The 27366-nt window shown below is 47.0% G+C and overlaps 1 protein-coding gene across 1 annotated transcript in view; it reads right to left on the minus strand.

Moving 5' to 3' along the window:
- TUBGCP2 (tubulin gamma complex component 2) overlaps nucleotides 1–27366 on the minus strand; it is a 465124-nt gene that overhangs the window by 126795 nt on the left and 310963 nt on the right. The window contains exon 10 of the mRNA XM_086921996.1: nucleotides 18374–18554. Within this exon, the coding sequence (XP_086778122.1) occupies nucleotides 18374–18554 (181 nt within the window). The remainder of the gene's footprint in view (nucleotides 1–18373; nucleotides 18555–27366) is intronic.

Genomic DNA, 27366 nt, shown 5'->3' on the forward strand with positions numbered 1-27366 from the left:
CTGAGCTCGTCATCAACAGCGAAGGGGTTAATCAAGTCATGGCACAGTTTAACAGGCAAAAACATGCAGCCCAATTGTGAAAAATGTGGTGATGGTAGAAATTGTTGGCAAACATTCTTAACAACCTATTCAAAAGTCACTCCACAATTTTCTATTTTGGAGGTGAATTCTCAAGCCTTCGAATTCCCCAGATATATTGGAAGTTTTCACCTTATGAAAATGTCCTCAATGAGTTAATTGTGTGTCAAATAAAATCAAATCAAAACAGCTGTATTCGGTGACAACAAGGCTAGCACCATAAAAGCATACTAACACACATATATCAAATAGAAAATACATTCTCAACATGTTTCAAGAGGGGAAATTGATTATTATAAGATATGTACAAATTTAAAATATAAGGAAATAATGACACAATAAAATGACAAGTCCATTTTTCAAAAATCCTAAAAATACAATCTAACACTAGTCCGTACAAGAAATTGTGTGTCTTAAAGTAATTATCCTTTTGGAATTTTGCTCATCAGTCTACTGTGAAACAGTTTTCTAGTCTTGGAGGAGCCTTCTGCTGACAGCAAGATGGTCCTCTGCAGTACAGATTTAATTCTACTGTGTTTCTAAAAACTGCACATTATTTAGCAGCATTATATGTAATACTGAGAACTGTCAAACTATCCACACCACTGGAGTCAAGCTATCCTGGCTGATGACGGCGGATAGCCAGAAATTGGTCTTAGGATGCTTGATTCCGGTCCAGGGAAGACAAGGCTTGGCAGTTCGGGCTGGACTGTTCCCATGAGGCACAGGGTGAAGGATGATTTGCATATGGCCATGTCTGAACTGGGGTGGTGTGGAGTGCAAAAAAACAACGGATTTAGGCCCAGATCTCTGTACTGGGGTGAATGTATGACATTGTTCTGCATTCTGTCCATCAACTGTTGTTTTTGCATTTTCTCAAGTCAAAGCATTTTCTATGTGTGCCAAAGTTCAAGTCAAATAGATACATGCAGAGTTGATAGATTTCTGCTGTACTCAATTTTCCTTTTGTCATGAATCTGTGTGTGTGTGTCCTTCCTATCCCAAAAGACATGCAGAGGCTGTGATTGTCACTTTTCGGAGATAGGTTTCTCAAGAGCCTTCTTTATTATGAGGTTCTTGCTGTTCTATCATTCACATGATTGGTCCTCCTCCACGTAACTTTTACAACTGTCAAACCTTTTGTGTTCATAGACTTTCAAGCAAATCTTGCATTGCACATTAAGTTAAAAAATATTTACAAAATAAAAATGTGCACCCTTTTGAGGTATCCTAAACAAAGTAACTGCAAGCAGGCAGCCAAAAGAGCATTATGGGCACTGTAACGACCAGAAAACTATCTGGAGGCCCTAGCTAGTAAGCTTATGAAGTGAATGAAATACTACCTGGATTAGTCTGAAAGTCACACTGTGAATTATATATGTCATAAATTATATTATATATGTCTTAGTCTTTCCATCCATTTTTATTGCCAACAGAAGGTATGATGACATTATGACCATCAGCATCAGGCCCCCCACATGATTGTCTGCCCGTTGGCCCATTGGTATAAGGACTTAACTTAATTTACATATGTTACAATGTGTTAGATGGCCAAATCCTCCTACTTGCCAAAATGCATGAATCACCCAATTTGTATAATGAGCAACTAACTAACCTACTACCTGGGTAGGAATATGAGAGACTGACTCGCTATATTTCCCAGGAATCATGGAATCTCGAGTAAGTAATGCCCTAAGCTGTGAATCTGGAAGACATATGGGCAAGGCTGAGAGCAGCTCTGTACAACAGACTTTACAATATACCCCTTGCATGGCAAACATTTAGTTTCCTCTGATAGAACTCCCTACTCACGCTTGCTGTTTCCTGCACTTCCTGCACAGAGGCCGGGCTTGGCTCCGCCATTCCACTGCAGTTACCGACCGGCCGGGCTTGGCTCCGCCGGCCGACCACATCCCCCAGCATCCTTTGGGGCCAGCGACGACGACGCCTGTAACCAGGCGCCAAGAGGCGCATAAAACACCCGCAGGGGCGGAGTCCCCTGTCTGTCTTCTACTCACGCTTGCTGTTTCCTGTTCTTCCTGCACAGCGGCCGGGCTTGGCTCCGCCATTCCACTGCAGTTACCGACCAGCCGGGCTTGGCTCCGCCGGCCGGACCACATCCCCCAGCATACTTTGGGGCCAGCGACGACGACGCCTGTAACCAGCGCGCCAGGAGGCGCAAAAAGCACCCGCAGGTCCTTCGTCCCAAGAGGACGTTTGCGGGACGCGCCGGAAGAAGCCCGGACTAAGGGCGGACAGTCTAAGACAGTCCGAGACAGGCAGAGACTGGGCTGGGCTTGTTACTCTGCCCAAAAAACTTTGAGGTGAGACTTTGACATTGCCGTGGGTAATTCTGGTCATTATCATTACTGTTCCTGTCCAATTGTGGACGAGTTGTACTGAGGGCTTGTAACTTTTCCTCCCGACGCATCCATAGAAGGCTTTTTTTGGGTAGGCACTGTCCACTGGTTTACAGTGTGTTATGTCTTGTATAAAGATATCCCCTGTTAAAAAACACTATGGACAATTATTTAGTCCAGGTAGTTGCTAAAATAAACAGTGAAAGGAGATCCTCACTTGGGCTGGGTGTATCACCTACATCAGCTACACCGATTGTACCGTTACCAGACCTGGCCCAATTTCCTGAGCTAGTCAACACTAGTAGTAATGCAGCTGTTATACCTGACCAGGCTGATAACGTCGCAACGATCCAGTTAGACTGTGTAGCATTAGACAGTGATAACGATGAGGAGGTTGAACAGCATTTATCTGAGGAAAAAGCCCCCACTCCAGTGCCTGCGCCACGTACCACTAGAGGTGCTAGAAAGGGACAGCCCAAGCGTGGAGGGTTAAGATCAAGCCGGAAAAAGCCTGCTTCCCCTCCCAGTAAGTCCTTGGTGGAGGATGATGGATCAATTGATGATGATGTTTGTATGTCTATAACTAATGATCAATTTAAGAACCTGTTGGACATGATAGAGACCAAGATACAGGGAATTGTAAAGCCGTTGGTAGGTAAAATAGAGAAGCTCACTAAAGAGGTCAATCGTTTAGGGGGTTTACTGAATAACACCTTAGCTGAAGTAGGTAAACTGCCCGATGAAGTTGCAAACAGGGTTGAGCAAAAGAAGGGCCCCTCTATACCGGTGGGTGGTGGGGTCTTCCCTATATTTGATCACCCGTTGGCTCCCCTGGTATCCACATTGGATGGTGTGCAAGAGAAAGCAGTCCCTCCAGTTGTAGTTTCTGCTCCAGAACCTGTGAACGGCTCGGTTGAGCTGATAGTCGAGGCCTCTCCTTTGGTCTTGGTACTAGCTAACGTCCCCAAATTGGCTCCAGGCCAGGATGAAACTACTTCATCTTTGTTGTCTAAAGCCCTACATTGGCTGACAAACAACATGGTAATAACTCCCTGGGGTAAGCAACAGTTGGCAGAAGAACTAGTCAAGGCCAGGAGGGTAGAGTGGATAGGAAATAGTGTAAAAAGATTCCGGGGTGATTGTGTTGTTTTACATTTCTCAGAACCAGAGGTATTATCCAACATACTGCCCAATCTCCTACCCCACAGCGAAGATCCACTGAGATCGTCCCACTTACCTTAGATTTCTTTTACCATCGAAGTGGGAGGTTTTCTAATAAGAACATGTTGAGGACGAAGAGGAATGTTGTTTCAACGAAAGGGAAGAGGGTAGTGCAGTCCACAGATTGGGGACTAAATTTGGAAAATAGGTTTTCAGCTCTCTCTAACCTAAACGACTGTGACTGACTTCTCGAAGGCAAAAGTGTAGCACCTCCAGCTATTGTTGATCAGAGCTTATTTAGCTTGCCTGCCCAGAATGCCAACTGCCATAGTAATGGGATGATGAGTAACCCAGTAGTGATAGTAGCAGGCGATTCTAGTATACAGAACCTTACACCTGAAGCGCTCGTAGGTAGCATGACTGGGGTAGCTAACCTAATCTCCTGGAATTTGGCTGGGCTGTCCTCTAAACTAGACTGTCGGGACTGGCTTGGTTTTGTTTCCCAATTTGACGTATGCATTTTCCAGGAGACCTGGGCATGTGAACCGGTCTTTGTGTTAGGATACCTGAACTTCTCTGTGCCAGCTGTAAAGGGCCCGAAAGGTAGACCAATGGGGGGGCTTACCATTTAGATTCGACAGTCCCTAAAATTTTCAACCAAAAGTTTAGTTACTAGTCATAAAGACATCCAGTTGATCAGGATAACTACTGATACTCTTGGGTCACTTGATATCTATAACATATATGCTAGTAGTGTTAAGGGTGGCCGATCCAATGTATTAACAGCTTTGGATAACTTTCTGGATGTACATTCCCACGAGAACAACATTGTTATAGCAGGTGATCTTAATCGGATGTTTGAGCCTTTGGTTTCGGGAGAGGCCTCCACCGGAGCTGAAGAGGACTCTCTCTGGGGTATTCCTGAGTTACAACTGAAGCCAGTTACTCGCTGGACTGAGGACATAATAGCCCTCAATGCAATGTGTCTCGAAAAAGGTCTGAGATCTATGAACGGAAGAACATTGCGGGATAAAAATGGCTCTATGACTTTTGATAACGGGAGACACAACAGTAGAATTGACTGTGTAATCTGTAGTTTGTCGTTATGGTCAACTCTCTGTGATATGGAGGTTGTCGCGAGACCAGAGAGTGACCACAACCCCTTATGTGTGACACACAAATGGTGGCCTGCTGAAACAAACTCTAATTGTACGAATACCCTAGTTCCACCACTGATTGTCCCAGAGAACAATATGCGTAGGCTCAGATGGGATACTGTAGTCAATAACCAACAGGCTATTGATACTATCAATTACGAAACCGACCAAGCTATTCCAGCTTTGGAATTGATTAGCGACTCTTCTTCTGGCTTGGGGGACGTGGTTAATATTCATGACACCCTCTTTGCCAAGATCAAGGGGCATTTCTTAAAACCTGATAAGCGAAATGGGGCAATGGTCCGTAAAAGTGCAAGATGGTATAACACCGATTGCAGGGAGGCACGACTTGCCCTTGGCCTTGCCATCAAGAGGAGGGAGCCCGTGTCTATCTGCCTTGCCAGGAAGGCTTACAAAGCATGCATAGTAAAAGCCAAGAGAGAATGGGACGAGCAACATTGGTGCAAATTGAAAAAGGCAAGCGATAGGAGGGACTCCCGAGTGTTCTGGAATATAGTCAAATGGGGCAGTGAGAGAGTTGAAGCACCTCCAAATAATAATGTACCACAAGAGGCCTGGGTAGAATTTTTTAGCTCACAATATACTCTTAATACCCAGGCTACAGTTGAGGATAGTTTTATTATGACCTTTCCTCAAGGTAACCTCTTTACCTATAAAGAGATTATGTCTGCTATTACTGCAGTAAAAAGAGGGCGTGCTCCTGGCTTAGATGGTGTACCGGCTGATATTTTTTTAAACGATAAAGATCGTTGGTGCAAATATATCTATTTGCTTATTAATTTTATTGCTAAGGGAGCTGAGGTCCCTGCTTCATGGAGAGGTGCATTGATCATCCCTGTGTTCAAAAAGGGAGACCGTGCTCAGCCATGTAATTACAGGCCTATCAGCCTCATTGATACTGTGCAAAAAATAGCCGGTCGTGTGGTTGTAAATAGGCTCCTCGAATGGGCAGAAGACAATAACATCCTATCACCTTTCCAAGCAGGTTTTCGAAGGGCAACAAGTACGGTGGACCAAGTGTTTCGCTTCCAATTGCTGCAGTGGAAGACCGTGGTGCTGGGGAGAGGCAGCCTGTATGCGTTTTTCGTCGATTTGCGGGCTGCCTTCGACCTGGTTCCGCGGGCAAAACTGTGGCAAGTACTACAGAGTTTGGGGGTCCCGAAGGAATTACTAACTCTGATAATACGCCTGCATGAGCTCAATTTTGCTAAAATCCAGTGGGGCGGCCACAGGATGGTCACAGATGACTTTCCCGTTGAGCGAGGAGTTAGACAAGGGTGTTCAATGGCTCCAACCTTGTTCACTTTATTCATAAACGGTGTCGTCCCCCGTTTGGTACCTGCGCCAGTTGAAGCTCTTTCTCTTTCTGGTATAAAAATCCCTATATTAATGTTTGCGGATGACACGCTAATTCTATCTAAAACCCCTAGTGGTTTGCAGCGTGCTCTGTCGATCTTTGAGAACTTTTGTGGGGAACATGGACTTGAGGTGAACGCTACTAAAACTAAACTCATGGTCTTCAAGCCGCATCGCAGTTCTAAGTCCAAAATTATGATGAGTGGTCGGCCATTAGAGTTAGTTAACTCATTTACATACCTGGGTATCCAAATTGCTGACAACAACAAGTGGACTCAGCACCTAAACATTGCTATACTGCGACATAAGCAATTAGCGGGCACCATCAACTCAGAACATAGGAAGTCCCTGACTAAACCAGTTAAACCAGCTTTGTTAGTTTACGAAGCTAAGGCAATTGGGTCCGCACTTTACGGTGCAGAGATGTGGGGCTTTGAAAATCTGAATTCCCTGCAAGCCTCAGAAAATAAATTTCTGCGGGTACTTACGGGTACACCTAAAAGCACTCCGCTGTTGCCTCTTCGATATGACCTCGGCAGGAAACAAATCAAGGATCTGGCCAGTTTACGCCCGATTTTGTACTGGCGAAGACTCTAGACCACTCCCGAGCTCTCACATTATGCCGAAGGTTTTATGGGTGTCATCAAGGCTGATGGCTTCCATAAAATTAGCTGGCTTAACTCACTGAAAGCTATATTGTTTGAGCTTGGGTTGAGTTCTTTGTGGCTGGATCCTGCTGGTGCATTATTCCCCACAAAGACTGTCCTAAAAAAATATCTTCTGGGAAAATGTTGCTAATAAGAGCCTAAGCAGCTTTAGCATTGGGTCTATGTCCATGTCCTTCCTCGAGGCCAAACTGTATCCTGCTTTGGAGTCATATTGGGATATTATCTCAAAGCCGGGTGACAGGAAGCTCCTATTTCAACTAAGAGCTGGAGCACTCCCTATAAGAGCACTGACTGTTAGATGGGGTGCAGGGGGAAGTGACATCTGCCCAGCTTGTGGAACGGGGAGGGAAACACTGGGTCACTTCTTGTTTTCCTGTAAAGTCTATTGTGCACCAAGGCGTGTCTGGTTGGCACCTATGTGCAGGAACCTTGGGACCACTTGTAGTTCTGTAGCCCTGCGCGTCATATGTACGAGTTCCCTCACTTGGATTTTGATAGCCACAGCAAAATATGTTGGCTGGGCGTGGGCGATCAGACAGAGACTGCTAGTTAACTAACTATTCTCTATCTGAAAAATCTGTCCCCATGAATTTGATATCATTGTTTTTTAACCTTTAGAGTGAATGATTTTGTATTCAGCCAGAGACTGCTAGTTAGATAACTATTCTCTGTCTGTAAAATTCGATTCCTCGAATTTTTTCTACTATTGTTTTTAGATTACCAACGTTCTATATCTTCAAATAATTTTTATAAATGTATTAATCTTTAACCATTGATCAAGTACTGTAAAGTAATTTTTAATTGAATGTATTTTAGAGATTCAATAGTGCTGTGTCATTGTGATTGACTGTAAATTTAATTCAATTTTAATATTTTGTGTGTATTTTTGCTTTTATGAGTAATTGCTCGAATAAAGCACTATTTGACTTGACTTGACTTGACTTGAGAACTCCCAACAACTGATAGAACTCCCAACAAGTCTACCATTTTGTCCTAAAGTCTCCTGGCACATCTCAATATGAAAACAGCAGCAACTGAAGTCATCAATATTAAAAAATATTACTGGGTAACCATGCTGGCACAGATATTTACAATAAGTGTCCCCACCCAGAGTTGCAGAATCTAACTTTAGGATAACTGCAACCTTGGCGATTAATCGCTATGTCCAAATTCTGACGGCCAACACGTATAAATCAACAGGCATTGTAATAGCCAATCTCTATAATAACACGCCACGTGAAGACCGGTCTGGGTTGTTGAGTGTTATAAAATTGCACATTATTAGGCTACAGGCAGCTACCTCAAAGGATTTGTTCATTATTTGGGGGGGAGATTTGAACATAACCTTATGTTACCAGGAGGATAACAGGGTTTGTGGTTTTGAGCAGGACAAAGATTCAAGTATTCCCCATGTTGGGGGCGCTAGAGGGCGCCGAGCAAGATGGCCGCACGTATGTGAGGCTCTGCCGGGACCGTCCATAATTTGCTATAAAATCCTGATTATTCTGCTGCTTTCTCCCCCCGACTCGATGGCAAAACTCACCTGAAGTACCTGGGACTCGATTGAGGTGCTCTTCCTTGGCTGAGAGGGTCTTGTGGCCGAAATACCAGATTCGCCGTCGGCTGGTGGTCGGACGTCCGGAGGTGAGCGGGCTGGTGGTGGGACCCGCCCACCGGCTGGGAGCTCGTGATCTGCTCCGATCCTACTGCCTCGTCGGCTGGCCTCCTGTGCTCTGGGTCCCGGGTGAGGAAACAGCTTGTTGACGGCGGACTGGAGCCCGGAGATCGAGCGGCTTTAGTCCCTGCCCCGCTGGTGATGGTGAGTGGGGCGCTGGCCTACGCGAGACCGGGGCTGAGGAGGTGGCACTAGGCCTCGCGGGGACTCGCCGAGCGAGCTACGCCTAGCTGGGGTACGCAGCGGTGTTGGGCCACAGCGGCTGCTAGTTGGAGGTGTGCTCCGGTCCTGCGGGCTTGGACGGCCCTATCAGCGGCAGCTCTATACATTTGGAAGAATTGCTAGAACGCCTGAGACTGCCGGGGCGAGGATCGATTAGGCCCGCGACCACGTGGGTGGCTGCCCCTAGACCCGGTGGGCCTTTACTGCAGCGCCATGGGTAGGCTGGAGCGCAATCAGCCCAAGATCAACTTTGAGGCGAGAAGAATGGCGACATCTTCTTTGCAATCACAGCCGGACGCTGAATCTTCGGGGGCAGTTGGCGGTGCCCCAAATCTGGAAAGCACGTTGGTGGCGATGCAGAAAACTCTGCAATCCATTGAATGCACCATGGAGGCGGTCAATCACAGGCTCGACCATATGGCGACGCAGTTCGACCGGCAGAACGAGCGGATGGGCGAGGTGGAACAGAGGGTGTCCGCTGCGGAGGATGGGCTGGCCACGGTGACCACTAAGGTGTTCAACATGGAGAGGGTGCTGGCAGTTATCCAGGCTAAGAACGAGGACTTGGAAGGGAGGTCCAGGCGCAACAACATCCGAGTCACGGGCCTTCCGGAGTCCACAAATGTGGGTCGGATGGAGGACTTCATGGAAAGGATGTTGGTGGACTTCTTTGGCTCGGATAAGTTCTCGAAGGTTTTCATTGTGGAGCGAGCACACCGAACTTTGGCGAAGCGACCTGTGCCTGCTGCCAACCCGCGCCCTGTTATCGCTCGTATCCTCAACTACAGGGACCGAGATATTATACTACGGCTTGCCAGGGAGAAGGGCACCATTGAGTACCAAGGAAATAAGCTGGAGTTCTTCCCTGACTTTACTGTAGCGGTACAGACCGCACGCAAGGAATTCGCCCCAGTGAAGCAACTGCTACGAGACGAGAACATTCCATACGCCATGTTGTATCCGGCGCGCCTTCGTATAGGACCTCCGTCGGACAACAAAGTCTTTGCTACCCCTAAAGCTGCCATGGACTACGCGAAAAAGCAGAAGAAACGTAAAAGGGACTCTAATGTGCAGCAGGACGGGGAGGGAGACCTCATGGAGGATGTGGAATAGGAGCTTTTCAACTGACGAGGTTTGCCCAGCTGGATAGGATACGACTTGGTACAGTGATCTTTCCAACTTTATTGAGCACCTCACCATGTTTTCTTTGCCAAATCCCCACTATTGTGGGTCGACTATGATGCTCCTCCTGATATACTACTGTGAATTGTTTTTGGGGCGGCTGTGATCTGGCCTGTAAATAATATGTTTAACTTTCCTTTGGATTGTACCCCACTGTGACTTTGCACGGGGCGTTAAATAGCTAGTATGATGTACTTCGGGGAACCATTACTAGGTGCTGGCTGAGGTTATTTACAATTGCATATGCTCCTGCTGGGTGGGTCGGTCGCACAGTTGGCGACCGAAGGTTGGTGGAGAAGCGTGGCTCAATGGTTAGAGCGGCAGACCCTGATGCAGATGTCTGGCACGGGACCAGGGTTCAATTCCCGACGCGGCAGGGTCTTGGGTCTAAATGTCCGCGGGCTTGATAATTCTCGCCTCGGTGCCTACTCTAACCATGGGTTTCACTCTGCAACTCTGGGCAATAGCTTGCTTAATCTCCACAACGGCCCCTTCAGCGCCGGGGATGCCTGGCTTCACCTTGGAGATGCCCAGAAGGGACCATCTCACAGGGAAAGCCAGGAAGGGTTCCCCAGTGGTATACAGCGCCAGGACACTCCGAGATGGAGTCACAGTGCGCTTTACAAGTATACACATTTACATTTACATTTACATTTGGCATTGCTGGGTGGGCATGATTTGCAGGGATGCTTTGGTGTTCGGGGGGGGGGGGGGGGGGGGGGGCTGGAATGTTATTATCGCGTGAACGGTCCGCTCTCTCGTCAGATTTCTGGCGGGAGCTGTGCGCCACTACGTCCCCGCGTATGGGAGATCCCCACACAATTTTGAACATACAGTTGGGGTTGTTGAGGGAGGGGGGATGGGGTCAGCTTTGGCAGGTTGGGGATGCTGAAGTGGGTGGTGGGAGATGGGGGGGCTTGTTTTTCTCCTGGGTACGGTCACAGTGCTTCATTGAGTGTGTTGGGAGGTATGTGTGGTCTGGGCCGTGGTGGGGGGCTGGCAGGACCTGGTGTTGTCTACCAAGGAATGCTCTTCTTACTGATCTTTTGGGTCCGTTGGGCTCTATGCGATGTGCTCCTTATGAACAAAGGGGGTGGTCTTGTGTCTTTAGGGATATGTTTCCATTTCGGGTGGATGGCCGGGGGGGGTAAAATTGCTTGTGTTACCTGGAATGTACGGGGGTTGAACCGCCCTCAAAAGACTAGACAAATGCTGGCGTTTCTAAACAGGCATGGTGCGCATATCGCTTTCTTACAGGAGACACATCTATGCGGCAAAGCTGCAGAAACTGTGGGTCGGAGATGGGCGGGAGTTCGACTGGCATCAAATTACTCCTCATATGCGCGTGGGGTGATGATATTGGTTAAAAAATCTGTGCCATTTATCACGAAACAAGAGGATATTGACAAGGAAGGGCGCTATATAATTGTGCATGGTACATTATGCGGTTCACCTGTCACGCTTGTTAATGTGTATGGACCTAATGTGGATGATCCTGATTTCTATGTTGCACTCTGGAATAAGGTATACATGTTGCCACAGTCGGCTGTAATTTGCGGTGGGGATTTTAATGTGATTTTGGATGGGGAGATGGACAGGAAACAAGACAAGCCCTGGGTGCGGAAGAAAGCGACTGCTGAGGTTCAGGGGGGTATGCAAGGACTGGGATTGGTTGATGTGTGGAGTATGAGGCACCCTGGGAGAAGAGAGGGTACTTGCTATACTTCAGCTCATGACACCTGGTCGTGATTAGATTACTGGCTGGTGACCCGGGATGTGAGTGGATGGGTGTTGGAGGTTGACCACTTGCCGCGCACGCTGTCTGACCATGCGCCGGTTCGCTTACTGCTGCAAGTGCCGTCGTGTACGCCTGCTCCGTTCACTTGGCGCTTATCGCCGGGGACCTTGACTGACCTGGTGCTCCGCAAGCGGCTCAGGACTATTATCGTGGAGTTCTTTGAGAAAAATGTTGGCACGGTTGATAATATGTGTACGGTGTGGGAGGCCTTCAAAGTGACTATTCGCGGGGCGTGTATTGGCCTTCACTCCGGAGTCCTTACTTCACTGAGAGACTCCATGTCTAGGTTGGAGAGGGAATTGATGGTGTTGGAAAGACAGTTGGAGGATTGTCCTGGGGAGGCCCTGTTAGCCGACATAAGATCGAAGGTGACTGAGTATAACGAACTGGCCGATCAGGAGGTGAAGTTCTTATCCAAACACGCCAGGGCTCGCTATTATGGTGAAGGAGGCAGACCGGGAAAGGGGCTAGCGGATCGCATAAGACAGCCGTGGGCCAAGCATTGTGCGGTACAGGAGATTGTAGATGGGGGGGGAGGTCGTTATTGACACGCCTGGCATCCTGAACTGCTTTGCAAGATATTACGAGGGTATGTATGGGTATGCTGAAACAGCGACGGAGGCAGAGATTGCTGAGTACTTTGATGATATAGCTTTGGTGTGGCTTTCGAGAGGTCAGCAAGAATTTCTAATGCACCACATCACTGAGGAGGAGTTTCGGGAGGCGATCGCGGCTCTTCCTAATGGGAAGGCTGCTGGCACGGACGGCTTGCCGGCTGAATTCTATAAAGAGTATATAGATATTCTGCTCCCGCACCTAGCGATGGTTCTGGAGGAGTCTGTGGATAGGGGCCGGTTCCCGACCACGATGAGAGAGGCACTGTTGGTTGCGTTGCCAAAGCCCGGTAAGCCTCCGGACCACTGTGAGTCATATCGCCCCCTCTCACTCATGAACACTGACGTTAAAATTATAGCTAAGGTGTTGGCCACCCGGTTGCGGCTGCTACTTCCGGTGATGGTGTTACCGGACCAGTCGGGGTTCATACCGCTTCGATCTACCACCCACAATCTCAGGGCTCTTTTCGCTGTGTTGCATTTACTCAAACCAGAACTGGCCGCAGTGGCTGTTCTGCTAGATGCTGCTAAAGCATTTGACTCGGTGGCATGGCGGTATATGATAGCTATTTTACATCGTATGGGGGTGCCCTTCTTTTTTACATCGTTGGTGACTCTTCTTTATACTGACCCTGTGGCTCGTGTGCGGGTCAACGGCCATGTCTCAAACTCGTTCCCGGTGCGGAGGGGCACTCGACAGGGTTGCCCTCTCTCCCCTTTATTGTTTGCTATAGTGATGGAGCCTCTGCCCTGTGTTATGAGACAAAGGTATGCTGACGCAGCTCTGAAATTCCCCCTTCGCTCGCTGGCCGTGTCTATGTATGCCGACGACATGGTGCTTTATGTACGCGAGCCCGCCCTCCATCTTGAATCTATCCTTCGGGAATTTATTCGGTTTGGTCGACATTCTGGTTTGACTATCAACTGGGATAAGTCTGTTCTGCTGCCCCTCACGGATATCACCGTTCCTTTTCCTCTGGAATTCCCACTGGAATGGGCAGAGGATTCGGTGCGTTACCTCGGGATTCAGGTTCACCGGGATAGTCAGGAGGTTATTAGAGCCAATTATGGTGTGGCTATATCCAAACTGGAGGATCAGGTGGCACGTTGGATTAAACTTCCTCTCACCCTGGCTGATCGTGTGTCTTTGATCAAAATGGTCGTTCTCCCGAAATTTCTGTATCTTTTTGTAAACATACCCATTCGACTGACCTCTCACTTTTTTGCGCAGCTGCGCTCTTTGCTGATCTCCTTGACCTGAGCCGGTAAGAAGCCACGGGTGACGTGGGAGGTGCTGACCAAGCCCTATTCCCTGGGGGGTTTCGCTGTGCCGGATATGAAGTTGTATTACTTATGTGCACAGGCGCATTTTGCTGCTTATTGGGTGTCTGCGCCCCCGTCGACCCCCCACGTGGTGCTTGAGGCCAGTGCCGTTTTGCCATATCCGCTGAGAGCCATGGTGGGTAATACTCATTCGGTGTTTGACAAGGGTGAGGTGGATACGGTCCGTTCCACGGCGACTGCCTGGCACGAGCTTGGTAGGAGAGCTGGCAGGTTACCTCTCTATGCTCCCGCCATGCCGCTGTTGTATCATTCAGATATATCGGTATCGAGTGAAATAGGCGGTTTGCAGGTCCTTCAGGGTGCTGGTCTCCACACTATGGGTGATCTCTTCCCAGGGGCCAAGTTCCTCCCATTACAAACAATGACAGACCAATCCACGAATGCGGTCATGGCTACCTTCATCTATGTTAGACTTCGTGCGGCCTTACACTCCTTATTTCCTACATACCCGGATGAACCCCTGACACTGAGCGCTTTGCAATTAATCTACACTGTGACAGACAGAGTCAAGCTGCTCTCCAGGCTATACCGTGCTGCTCAGGAAGACGAAGGGGGAGGGGCGCTGCTAGCTAGGGCCAGATGGGATAGGGACTTGCCTGAGCCTTTGACGGATGAGGAATGGACTGAATGCTGCTCCATGACTGGGGGCTATGTGGTTAACGGCAACTTTCGCTTACTTCATTTTAAATTTCTTCATCAATGGTATTACACACCGAAACAATTGGTCCGATATGGCCTTCGGAATGCTGCGAGGTGTGTTCGGTGTGGAGAGGAAGATGCTGATTTCGTGCATTTAGCATGGGGGTGTGCCAAGGTGTATGATTTCTGGCTGGCTGTGACTGACACCCTCACTAAAATGACGGCCACGGAGGTGGCGATGGATATACGGTTATGTTTGCTAGGGCTCGCCTCTGGAGTGCCATGTAAGGAGCGGAAATTGATTGTGCTGGCGTTGCAGCTTGCTAAGAGGAGGGTGGCCATGGGGTGGGGTGGCAGGCGGGCACCTGATGTGCAGTTGTGGTTAAAGGACTTGGCCTACTGTAGGGATCAGTTAACGTGCTATGCTGAAACTCTGCCGGAGAAGTCACGTCCACGGGACATTTGGGCTTCATACACTGCCTACATGCTTGGATTGGAGGAGGACGACAGTTCTGACAGTGGGGGCGGGGATTGATTGCCTGTTGTCAGTATGCCTGAGGGTTTGTCTGAATAAATGGTAGGATGCGTGGTTGTCGCCCATGGGTTGTTTTTGTCTGCTGTGAATGTGGCTCCTGGGGGTCTGCCTTGGATTTAATTCTCCCTGTTCTTGCGCAACGACTGGTGGCACATGCTGCCTTGTATAATTGGGATAACACCGCATGTACGACTGTTGACAATACCTTGCGTACCTTTTACACTGTTTTTATATTCTGAATTACTGCTATGCACTTTACTGTGACCTGGGACCGGGTTTGCTGGGTTGGGGGAGGTGGGGTTTGTTACTGTTCTGTATAAACACTGCAAAATAAGACCTGTAGATGTTAAGCGGGGTACTCATGTGGAGGTTGATACATAATTGGACTGTGATCACTTCTTGCCCTCTACGATCTTGGACTGTCCCTGCCTATTATCCTTGATGTATGCTTACAGATACCCACTGTTGAATTGATAGCAGCCAGCCCTGTATAGGGTTGTAGGCACACTGCTGTGTATGTGAGCATATTTACAATAAAGGTCTTGCAAAAAAAAAAAAGTATTCCCCATGTTATCCACTCTACTCAGGGAGATATGATTAATGAAATAATGTTTTCAGACGATCTGGGATTTGCAAATAATCTATGTATCCCGTCGATCCCATTTAATCCGACCTTTAGTGGTCGAGGGTTGTTTTCTCCAATAGATTTTATTTTAATTTCTGCAAGATATGCTTCCAGACTATTGGAGTTTCACACTCATGAGCGACCATTTTCCACAGAGCATAAACGTCAAGGTCAACCATAAGGTAGTCAGCAGGTCTGTAACTAGCATTCCCCATGTGGTTGATATTACCCTGGCCAGACAAAATGGCTACGCCCTGCATTGGAAGAAACTTGACCCAGATGTGTTTTTGATCAAAGTTATCACAAATTGTAGAGATATTAATATGTGTCTTGGTAGTGGTAACCCCCCCGAAATATATTGTAGAAGGTTACTCCAAAATGGCAGAATTTGTTAGCAATGCTCTTCATATAAAATCAAGAAGTAATCACCCACAAAAGAGGGGTTGGTTTGATTCCTGCTGCACGAAGGCTCACTCCGCTCTTAAAATCGCCCTCCATAGAACTGTTAAAAACCAGAAAGAGATAAAAGAAGCTAGAAGGGAATAACATTGTGCACTGGCATCAAGGAAACAACTCTTAAATGAGGAAGCTTGGAAGGCCTTGTGTGAAGCTTCAGAACAGAGAGACTCCTCAGCTTTTTGGAATGTGGTTAATGCGCCCTTGCGAGAAGATCCAGAGAGTGCAACCATAGAAATCGCAATAACAAGGGGTGAATGGGTTGAGCATTTCTCCAAATTATATAATAAGTCTCATTCTGACTCCATAAGTAATGACCAGGGTGGGGACAGGGAAGAACCCCACCTTATAAGTTCCCATTTGCACCTCCAATTTGAATTGAGTGAAATAGTGGAGGCTATTACATTGAGTAAGGGGGGGAAGGCACCGGGGCCAGACAGTATACCATTGGACCTTTTTAAGTATAATATTGAGTTCTGAGGACCCATTTTAACTCAGGTAATGATTGCATGTAGTTCTTTTGGTTTTCTTTCAACTTGGAGTGAATCGATTTTAGTGCCTATTTTTAAAAAAGGGGACAGGCATAACCCGGCCCGTTACACGCCAAGCTCATTATTGGACTCAACAGTTAAAATAATTGGGAGAGCTCTTTTAGCCAGTCTACAGGATTGGGCAGATGACCATCAAATAATTAGCGACATCCAATACGGCTTTCGTACAGGCCTTGGAACTATTGATCAATGCTTAAATTTAGATCTAACAATTTGCAAATATACCAAGGCCAAGGGGGGTAACCTATATTTGGCATTCGTGGATTTAACAGCGGCCTTCGACTGCGTCATTCACAACAAACTCTGGCTGATCTTGGAAAGTATGGACTCCCGTCTTATCTCCTTCTTGAGACAATTTTATACCAGGGCTAGGGCCAGAGTACGCTATGGGGCAGGGGGTGAGTATACCGGTCCCTTTACCATTGGAAGAGGAGTGCGACAAAGTTGCGTTCTGGCACCTTTCTTATTCACTTTGTATATTAACAACTTAGGAAAGATTCTGACTGATGAATGCCAGGACCTTCCACTGGTAGGAAAGCGCTCACTCCCTGCGCTTATGTATGCAGACAATGCCGTCCTTATGCAGACAATGCCGTACCCCGATTAGCCTACAGAAAGTTATATCTAGTTTGGCTAATTTTATGTCAAACATTGGGCCTTTCAGTCAATAACTCCAAAACCTTCATTTTAAAATGTGGAATAGGGAGTTGGAACACTTGTTCATTCTTCCTAGAGAAAAACCATATAGAATCCTCTAATACCTTCTCCTACTTGGGGGTCTTATTTGATCAAACTGGCACATGGTCCCAGGCCGTTCAGTCAAGGAAATTGTTATTCTTAAAGGCCTTGGCAGCCTTGACTAACTTCAGCAGGAAACTAGGTAAACGCCCGCCCCCAAATTACCTCAAATATATAAAGCCAAATGCGTTGCTATCGCAACCTATGGGGCGGGCATTTGGGGTTATGCTGATGTGACTGTTCTCCAGACGGCGGAAAATAGATTTCTTAGATTTTTATTGGCCGTACCGGGGAGTGTGTCTACTTTTAACTGCCATACGGAATTTGGTTTACCATATATAACGGACGCGATTTGTATGTCTTAACAGGGGTGGTGTGGAGTGAAAAAAAAATGATTGATTTAGGCCCAGATCTCTGTACTGGGGTTAATGTATAACATTGTTCTGCATTCTGTCCATCAATTGGTGTTTTTGCGATTTGTATTCAGCCAATTCTTCTCTCGCACCGTATCTGGACTTCAGAGCAGACCATTTTGAATCACCAATTGATCACCGATTGTTGCGGGTTGGATGGAGCTCTATGTATAGGCTGATTGAAATATGTCAGAGATTTCCTGTGCAAAATGGGCCACCAGAAATATTTTGATGATCCATCGATTTTATGCAATTTAAACAGGAAAGATTTTAAACAAAGTTGTCTCCTTTTTGTCGAAAATCGTAGATTTAATTTAGAGATTACGAAAATTACAGTTCTTGTCCATCAACTTATCTTGATCTCCCCCAAGATGCAGCCCTATTTAAAATTGGTTATCCCTGAATACAATATATTTTTGCTCACCCGTTTTAGGATGGGCATTATTCATAGATCACGCAGCTTCCCAGCCATAAATGACTGGTCTAGAGTGCTAAACAGATGTCCATGTAATGAGATATCAGTTCAGACCACTATGCATGGTGTATTTTTTTGTAAGTTCTATCAAGTTCAAAGGAAGCGATGGATACTCCCTGTCCTTAGATCATTATGTTTGCGTCAATGTCGCCCTGCATTTTTGGTCATGCAGCCGCTTGGGGAAGAACTTATAATATTGTCTGTATCCGCATTTTTAAAGTAGGCCTTCACATATAGAAAAACTATGTTTATGCTCTACTAATCCTGCAATAGCTGAGTTAACAAAATCCCATGTGTAGTCATACCTCAGACGTGCCACCAGTTCCTTTTCCTCCATCAAGAAGTCTAGCAGCAATTTGCTGGCATAGCTGTAGGCCTTTTCAATTTGCTCCACATATGCTCTTTCCTTCAGGGTGTAGAGAATCTCTTTGGCCACAGGGCATGGAACATCTCGGCCACACTCACGAACAACATTCAAGTATTTTCCTAGAGATGCATGCAAAAAAAATGTATGGTTTCATTTGGATCACAAAACCAACATAGAGGGGTGCATACTGGGGATGACAAAATCCCCTCTAAACCAGAAATAAGAACAATTGTTACTAACCTGTAAATGGTGGTTGGTGTCTTTCATCAATTCACATGCTTCACATGCTTGAATATTCCCCGTCGTCGAAGTGGGAGCCCCACGGTAAATAAAATAGCAATAAAATCCCAATAATATATGTATATATAAACATATCACATAAATTACAAAACCAGAAATACTTATAAGTACCTAGGTTAGCATTAACACATAGGAATACATAGGAGAAAAAGAAAAACCTTTATATTATATCCATGTCATTATGTTAGTCCAAACTACAGCCAATCAGGCGCAAGCACCCCTGTAGAACCTTCTTCTCAGAGGCTCAGGTCCTCAGATTTTCGTAGCACAGGAGTGACAAAAGAGTCTAGGAGGAGAAGCGAGCCTCTGAGGGGAGGTGGTTGGGTTGCATGTGAATCTATGAAAGATACCAATACTGGAGAACCACCATTTACAGGTAAGTAACAATTGTTCTTCACCAGTATTGGGGTGTCTTTCATAGATTCACATGCTTGAATAGAATAGTGAGCAGTAATAGTAGGCCGCAAGACAAAACAGCAGTGCATAGGCTTGAACATGCAATGACAATGTTGCCAGGCAGGTAATAACAATAATAATATAAACCATATAGGCGGAGGGAAGGAAAGAGGCTCACCTTATTTAAAAAGATTGCGAAGCACCGCTTGGCCCACTGCCGTATCAGCTTCGTTGATCGTCTCAAGGCAGTAATGTCTCGTGAAAGTGTGCCTGCTGGACCATGTAGATGTTCGACATATTTGATGAATCGGCACACCAGCAAACAGTGCAGTAGAGGATGACATCGCCCTGGTGGAATGAGCTTTCACTGAAGATTGAAGAGGCTTGCCGGCTTTCTGATGACAGAAAGAAATTGCTGAAGAAATCCAACGTGCAATAGTTGGCTTGGTAACAGAACGCCCTTTGTGCATGCGTTCGTAAGCAACGAACAGTTGATCAGACCTACGAAAGGGCCCTGTCCTGTCGATGTAGAATTTAAGGCATCTTTTAACGTCCAGTGAGTGCAAACGTTGCTCCGCTGGAGATTGAGGATTGGCGAAGAAAGTTTTTAAGAACACTGGTTCCTTGAGGTGAAAGCCAGTTGGCACCTTAGGCATGAAAGCGAAGCACAACACAGTCCGATTTGAATTGAAGGAAAGGAGGTTTAATGGTAAAGGCGTGGATAACACTCGTGCGACGTGAAGAGGTCAAGGCAAGAAGAAGGGCCACCTTCCAGGTTAAACATTTTAAATCCGCATTGTGGATGGGCTCAAAAGGTGCCTTCATCAATTGTGCCAAAACAACATTGAGATGCCAGGTAGGAGGAGGACGCCAAATGGGCGGGAACTTCCTGAACAGGCCTTTGAAAAATTGCCGAATTACTCTGGAAGAACAGAGAGAGAAAGACCCATCCAGCCGGAAACGAGATATTGCTGCCAGGAAAACCTTCAAAGTGGAGTGGGAAAGTCCTGATTGAGCCAGCTGCAGAAAGAATGGCAGAAGCTGAGCAGGAGTGGAATGGACGGGATGGATCTTGGCAGCTGCACACCAGTGACAGAACCTTTTCCACTTTAGCTTGTAAGTCTTTACTGTAGACGGAGCTCTTGCATTGGCAAGAACGTCTCTACATGCTGGCGAAATATTCAAATGGGCAAATTCAAGGTGCTCAGGTTCCAGGCCGATAATTTGAGAGAGGAGAGGTCCGGATGACAGATCTGACCCTCGTCCATCGTGAGGAGATCCGCTCGAGGATGAAGGAGGATGGGTTCGCACTGTGAGAGAAGCAGCAGTTCCGAGAACCACGCTTGTCGAGGCCATCTGGGAGCGATCAGGAGAATGTGGCACGGCTGTCTCCGCATTTTCCACAGCACTCTAGGAACCAACGGAATCGGCGGAAAAGCGTAGGCGAATAGATTGCACCAGTCCATCAAAAGGGCATTCCCGGACGACCCTGGATGGGGAAGCCAGCTTGCATAGGACGGGCATTTCCGGTTCACAGGGCTCGCAAAGAGATCCATGTTCGACCCACAGCCGAAAGACGAAGCCCAGAGTTGGCTGATGCAACTCCCACTCGTGGGTCGAGGACGCCGAACTGCTGAGGGAATCCGCCAGGATGTTGGAGATGCCTGGTAGGTGAACCGCTGTCAGGGTAATCTGGTGACGAAGTGACCAGTCCCAGATACTCTGTGCCAGTTGAGGGAGAAGCGGTGACTTGGTGCCACCCTGTTTGTTTACATAGTGCATACTGGTGGTATTGTCGGTCTGAATGAGCACTGCTTCTCTCTGGAGCAGAAGATTGAAAGATTTGAGCGCCAGGAAGATGGCCATGAGCTCCAGCCTGTTGATGTGCCAGGAACGTTGAGACCGGGTCCATTTGCCCTTTAGGGAGAGCCCCTGAAGATGTGCGCCCCAGCCTTCCAGGGAGGCATCCGTGGTAAGGACGAGTTCCGGAGCAATGGTGAGGAAGGAAGTACCAGCAGCGATGTTTGACGGCTGAGCCCACCATTGGAGAGCGGACCGCATCCGAGTGGTCACCCGGACCAGATCGTTGAAAGAGCCGGTGACCTGACGCCACTGCTTTTCCAATTCCTCCTGAATGGGACGACTCTTGAGCCTGCAATTTGGGATCAGGGAGATGCAGGAGGACGCCATCCCAAGAAAGGATTTCAATACACGAACTGAAACTGACTCTTTTGAACGGAGGAGAGCCACCATGCGTAGAATCCGCAGCTGACTATCGTGAGACACGAATGCTTTCGCCAGCGAAGTATTCAGAGTGGTGCCCAGAAAGGTCCTGCAAGGAACGGGATCGACCTGAGACTTCTCGATGTTGATGGAGAGACCGAGGGAGTGGAACAGAGTCTGACAGAATCGAGTGTCCAAAGACACCTGATGGCGGGATTGCGACTTGATGAGACAGTCGTCCAGGTAGGGAAAGATTTGAACTCCCTATAAACATAGGTATGCCACCACCGGAGCTAGGACCTTCATGAAGACGCGAGTGGTGGAGCGAAGGGTGAAAGGCAGAACCTTGAACTGAAAGACTCTGCGCCCTACCCGAAAGCGCAAGTACCTCCGGTGTCTTGGAAGTGTTGGCACGTGGAAATACGCGTCCGGGAGGTAGATGGTGGTCATGAAGTCCTTCTTCGAGAGAAAGCAGAGAACTTCCGTGAGCATGCGGAATGATTGACACTTCAGATACTTGTTCAGGGCTCGCAAATCGAGGATTGGACGCCAGTCGCCGGACTTCTTGAGGACGAAGAAAAACTGGGGATAGAATCCCATCCCCTTCTGAGACCTGGGAACCACTTCGATGGCACCCTTCTGAATCATGAGTCGAATCTGCTGAAAGAGTTCCTTGAGGTGAGCCGGAGGTGGACCAGTTGGAGGAGTGTTTGGAGAGAACGTGACAAACTCCAAAGCATGGCCCTTTGATACAATGTCCAGCACCCAACGGTCCGAGGTGATTGAAGACCATTTGGAGTAGAAAAGGGAGATTCGACCTCCAACTTTGAGCGGGGAAGGCAAGTCATTTCTTCTTAGAAGCGGAACCTTTGTAGTAAGACTTTCCCCTGTAAGATTTTGAAGACTGCTGCCGATAGGACTGCTGGGACTGAGAGGAATATCTTTGATTTCCTTGGCCGTAGGAACTGTACTGGGTGGATACGCCGCAAAAAGAAGAGGTGGTGCCGCGTCCGCGCGCACCACGTAAAGGCGGCTTGCGAAATTGTAAAGTGCCTAGGGCACGAGTCGTCTCGGTGTCCTTTTTTATGGTTTGCAGTGCATCGTCCACGCGCTGGCCAAAAAGTGATTTGCCCTCATAGGGCATGTTAAGGATTTTCGACTGAACTTCCTGGCGAAAAGAGGTGGAACGAAGCCAGCAAGCTGACAAAAACCAGTGCACGCAATGTCCACAGAGCAGTCGATAATTTCGGAGGACACTCTCTCCCCCTCCCGAAGAATTTTGAGAGCCTCTGCTCTGAAGGGCTCCGGAATGAGGTCGATAAAAGAAGACATATCCGACCACATCTGGCGGTCGTAGCGCCCAAGAATGGCCAGAGAATTTGCAGCCCTCACGGTGGTAGAAGCCATAGTGGAGAAATTACAGCCAATTGCGTCAAGCCGACGTCCTTCACGGTCAGGAGGAGCGGTAATAGGAGAAGACGGATTCCTGGAACGACGCTGCGCGGCCTGGGTGATCACGGAATCAGGCTTAGGTTGTGCCACCAAGCAAGCTGGTGAACCCTGGGGCGCTCTATATTTCTTCTCCAAACGAGGAAGAAGTGCCGGAATCAAATTTGGCGTCAATTGGACTCCTTTGTTCCAAATGAAGTCAATTATGGGTACTGCCCGGACCTGTTTGAAAGGCTGACTCTTGAAGTCATAAAGAAAGCAGTCCTCGTCCTTCGTGACCATAGGATGCTTAAAGCGTTGTGCTGCTCGTTCCATAAGCTGGTGAAAACTAGCTATGTCCACAGGAGGAGAATCGCCTGGTACCAAAGGAGGCGGAGACGGTGTCTGGACCGGATAGTTGTCCCAATCCACCATGTTCCCATCATCTTTATCAACTTCGCCGTCCTCTCTGTCTGGGCGAACGTCATCATCTTCATAAACGGTGGCATGTACTTGAATAGAGGTTGATGGGGCAGAAGACACCGTAGGCTCCGGCATTGAAGTAGTGGGAGGAGCCACTGTAGTTACAGGCACTGTTGGTTGAGGAGACCCCTGATGAGACTGTGGAAAACGTCTATTGTAATCCTCCAGCACATATTGGAGATTCGAAATGAGGGAAAGGGATATTTGAGCTGCCGGAACCTGAACAGAAGGTTCCTCCTCCTGGAAGTAAGAATCTTCCTGTTCATCCTCGTAATCCTGACATTTAATGACTAGCTCCGAAGGACTTCAAGCTTGCCGGAATCTATCATCGTCCTCCTCATCTGAACCTGAGTCATGCTCCGAACCTGTGGCAAAAAGAGGTGATGGAGGCGGAGGGTGACTCGGAAGTGAAAGCTGTTCCAAAGGCACCTGTCGTCGCTGGTGCAGAGGGTCAACCAGTGGAGGCCCAGAAGCTGATGAAGAAAATGGCACCAGAGGCAAAGATGCAAAGGTAGACGTCGACGATGATAACAGCGTCGACTGAACAATCACGGTCGACGGAACAGTCGAAGCCGTCGGCGGCTATGCTCTTGCCGATGAAGCCGCCGTCGATGGAGCGGTCGTTGATGGAGCTGCTGTCGACGGACCGACCGTCGACGGAGCCAACGTCGATGGAGCCAACGTCGATGGAGCCAACGTCGATGGAGCACCCGCCTACAAAGAGGCTCTCCTCACTGCAAGCGTCAACGAAGATTTTGACGTCGACGAGGTCTTCTTCTTTGACGACGACGAGGAGATTGGAATCATCGACAAGACTGATTTAAAGCTGACACATACCATCTTCGACACTGAGGACGTCGACGCAGCCGCTGTCGACGAACCGCTGACACAAGTCGTTGTCACCGTCGTCAGTGCACTGGAGACGGCAGATTTCATTGTCGGAATGACCGTCGACGAGCCCGTCGAAGATTTAACATGTTTTTTAGAGGAAACCGGCGCAGAAGGAGCTGGGGGCGCCGGAGAGTCAGATCGAGGGCGCAGGCGTAGCAGGAGGAGATGGAGACACAACAGGAGCCTTCTGGAGAGGAAGCTTCCTCTTCTTCAGAAAAGGAGAAGGCAACTCCTGAACACTGCTACGCTTAGAAGTAGCTCTAGACACATCTGACGCAAGGCTTTCTGCATCAGAGAGAGGTGAATCCTTATCCTTCAACCTCTGCAACCACAGGAGAAGACGATCCTCCCTGTCCTTAAGGGTCTTGGTTGAAAATGTCCTGCAGATTTTACATTTTCCTACCTCATGCTCTGGATAGAGGCAGTAAATACACTTCTTGTGAGAGTCCTCTGAGAAGAGCCGCAACTTCCCACAAGAAGAACATGGACGTAACAAAGACTTCTTACTTGAAGACATCTCAAAACTGAAGAAATCCAGAAAGAAGTTGAAAACTGAGCAGAGCTCAGGGAGACTCCCTTCACACGACGTGCAGTAGAAAATCTGAGGGCCTGAGCCTCTGAGGAGAAGGTTCTAGAGGGGTGCTTGCGCCTGATTGGCTGTAATTTGGACTAACATAATGACATGGATATGCTATAAAGGTTTTTCTTTTTCTCCTATGTATTCCTATGTGTTAATGCTAACCTTGGTACTTATAAGTATTTGCGGTTTTGGAATTTATGTGATATGGTTTTATATACACATATTATTGGGATTTTATTGCTATTTTATTTACCGTGAGGCTCCCACTTCGACGATTTTATTGCTATTTTATTTACTGTGAGGCTCCCACTTCGACGACGAGGAATATTCAAGCATGTGAATCTATGAAAGACACCCCAATACTGGAGAACATTAATAACTTTAAGGAGCTAAGAAGATCGGTTGCAACACATTATGGAACAGACACCACCACAAGCACAAAAAGATGTCGTAGACACAGAGCAACAAAGAACAATTAGAAGCATGGAACAGCTACAAAAAATACTCTCAACAGCAAGGAATGAACATACTCCATTCTCAAAAAAGTAAAGCTCGATCCAACCCCAGTCAATGTGGAAAGAATACAAAGCCATTGGTTTACGGTCACTGCGAGAATGCATCTGTATTCAAAGGGTAATGCATGAAGGAAAGCACAAACAAATCAGTGTAACAACGCTTGCATTGCTAACAACCAAGTTCCTCTTCTTCTACACTAATGAGATTACCTTCCTGAGCAATCAGGAGATCAGAATTTTTTGTGTAGGAAAGGATACAATCTGGGCAGCCACAGTGCACACATTTGCACATCCATACCAGGAACATGAAATGCCATACGCTTGTCTGGCTTTTTTCAGATTCTTTTTTTAGTGCTATAACTACATGTTTTACATGGATAGGAGAACTGAACATCAGATAACTATATAAAGGAAAGGGATGTAGGGGCTGGAAGGACCAAAATCACCAGAGGTTCTACATCATAGCCTCATCTTTTCTGGACCAATTGGAAGATCCAGTAAAAAGAGCTGCAGCAATCAAAACTAAATAGAATTGGCTCAATATATTTTGCATGATGATTATTTTGAACAATGGCTTTAGAAATGGATTCCACAATAGTGCACTACATGTATTCCAAGTAGTAAATGAAAGAGTAACATCTTAATGCCCTTGGGAAGTGATGAATCCTAGAATGACTATGTCATGGAGGATATCTCAGCTCATAACATGCTTGGGTGGGGCAAAACGAGAGAGCGAGCGAGAGAGTGTCTCTCTCTCTCTCTCTCTCTGTGTAGGAGCAATGAAAGGGGTGGCATGCAATTCTCTGCGGATGCAGGTCGAAGGTGGAGGCTTTTCCAGCTATTGAGGACTGACCTTTGACTAACATTCTCTCAATGTAGAATAGCAGCGACTTTGGTGAATTCATCAAACCGCCAAGTAGGAAAAGTAGAAATGTTAACCTTTGCAAGAATAGAACTTTGAGCAAGCAATAGCTGATAGTCCATTAAGTGGAATACACATGAATGCCGTTCCATCTCCACTAGACTGCTATCACCAACTTTTTGAAAATGTAGGAAGGCAACTCAAGCTGAAAAGCATCATTGTGCACTGGTATTGCGCTAGACTGACCATCTTGAAAGACTCATTTGTGAGAAAAAGGTCCAAGTTAGTCTAAAACCTTCTTTCCTCTCAAATAAAATGAAAAAAGCTCTCTCCACATACCACACTGGAATGCAGGGATGGACTGTTGGGTCTGCTACTTATTCAGCACTAGTAGAGGAGGAGCAAAGAAAAACTCTGGAGATTTTGGGTACATCCCTATTTGCACAATGGAGGCATGATGGCGTCTAGGCCAGATATGAAATATCAAAAACCTTGCAAAGCTATAGCACCTTATGATCAGAAATGGGGTGAAAAAAACTTTGGGCAGCTTAGTGGAAGGCATCCGTTTCATAATAGACACAGTTCCCAACATCACCATTCTCATTTTGCATCGTGCTGGAATATCATCCTTTGATACAAAGATTATCACTGTTCTTTTGAAAGGCAGTAAGTCTCACCACTTTCTCACTCCGATCAAATGTCTGTAACAACCAAGAACCACCGCTACGAATGACAAATCACTAACAGAATTCGAAACCCCAACCACCACAAACAGTCACAAACTACAAATACAACACCCGAACCACCAAGCACACCAACAACATACCATTTAAGTCTCACAGTCTCTCTCTCTCTCTCTCTAGATCTATATCTATATCTATATATAAAAAGTTAACAATGGCAAAACCACTCACGGTAGTGTAGTCCAATAAAGAAAAATAGCAGGACTCATAAAAAGATCATTGAAAATATCAGAACAATCGTCCTGAAAGATGTCTCATGACATACAAATTCTTTTCCAAGAAGCTTTTTTCAACTAGCCAAGGACACATGTTGTTTTAGAAATATACGACAATTTGCACAACAATTTTGCACAACGCACTGGTCACTTTATCCTTCACGAGTACTAAGAACAACTGGGGCAATGATCCATACTCGGAAGATGTCCTTGTATTATGCGCCTGTCAGTACCATATCGAGTCCAGAGATGAAAGAGAAAAAAGCGAATCCACCCATCACAATCATAATTAATC

The sequence above is a fragment of the Lissotriton vulgaris genome, chromosome 5, assembly GCF_964263255.1.
Source record: "Lissotriton vulgaris chromosome 5, aLisVul1.2, whole genome shotgun sequence".
NCBI classification, from domain to species: domain Eukaryota; kingdom Metazoa; phylum Chordata; class Amphibia; order Caudata; family Salamandridae; genus Lissotriton; species Lissotriton vulgaris.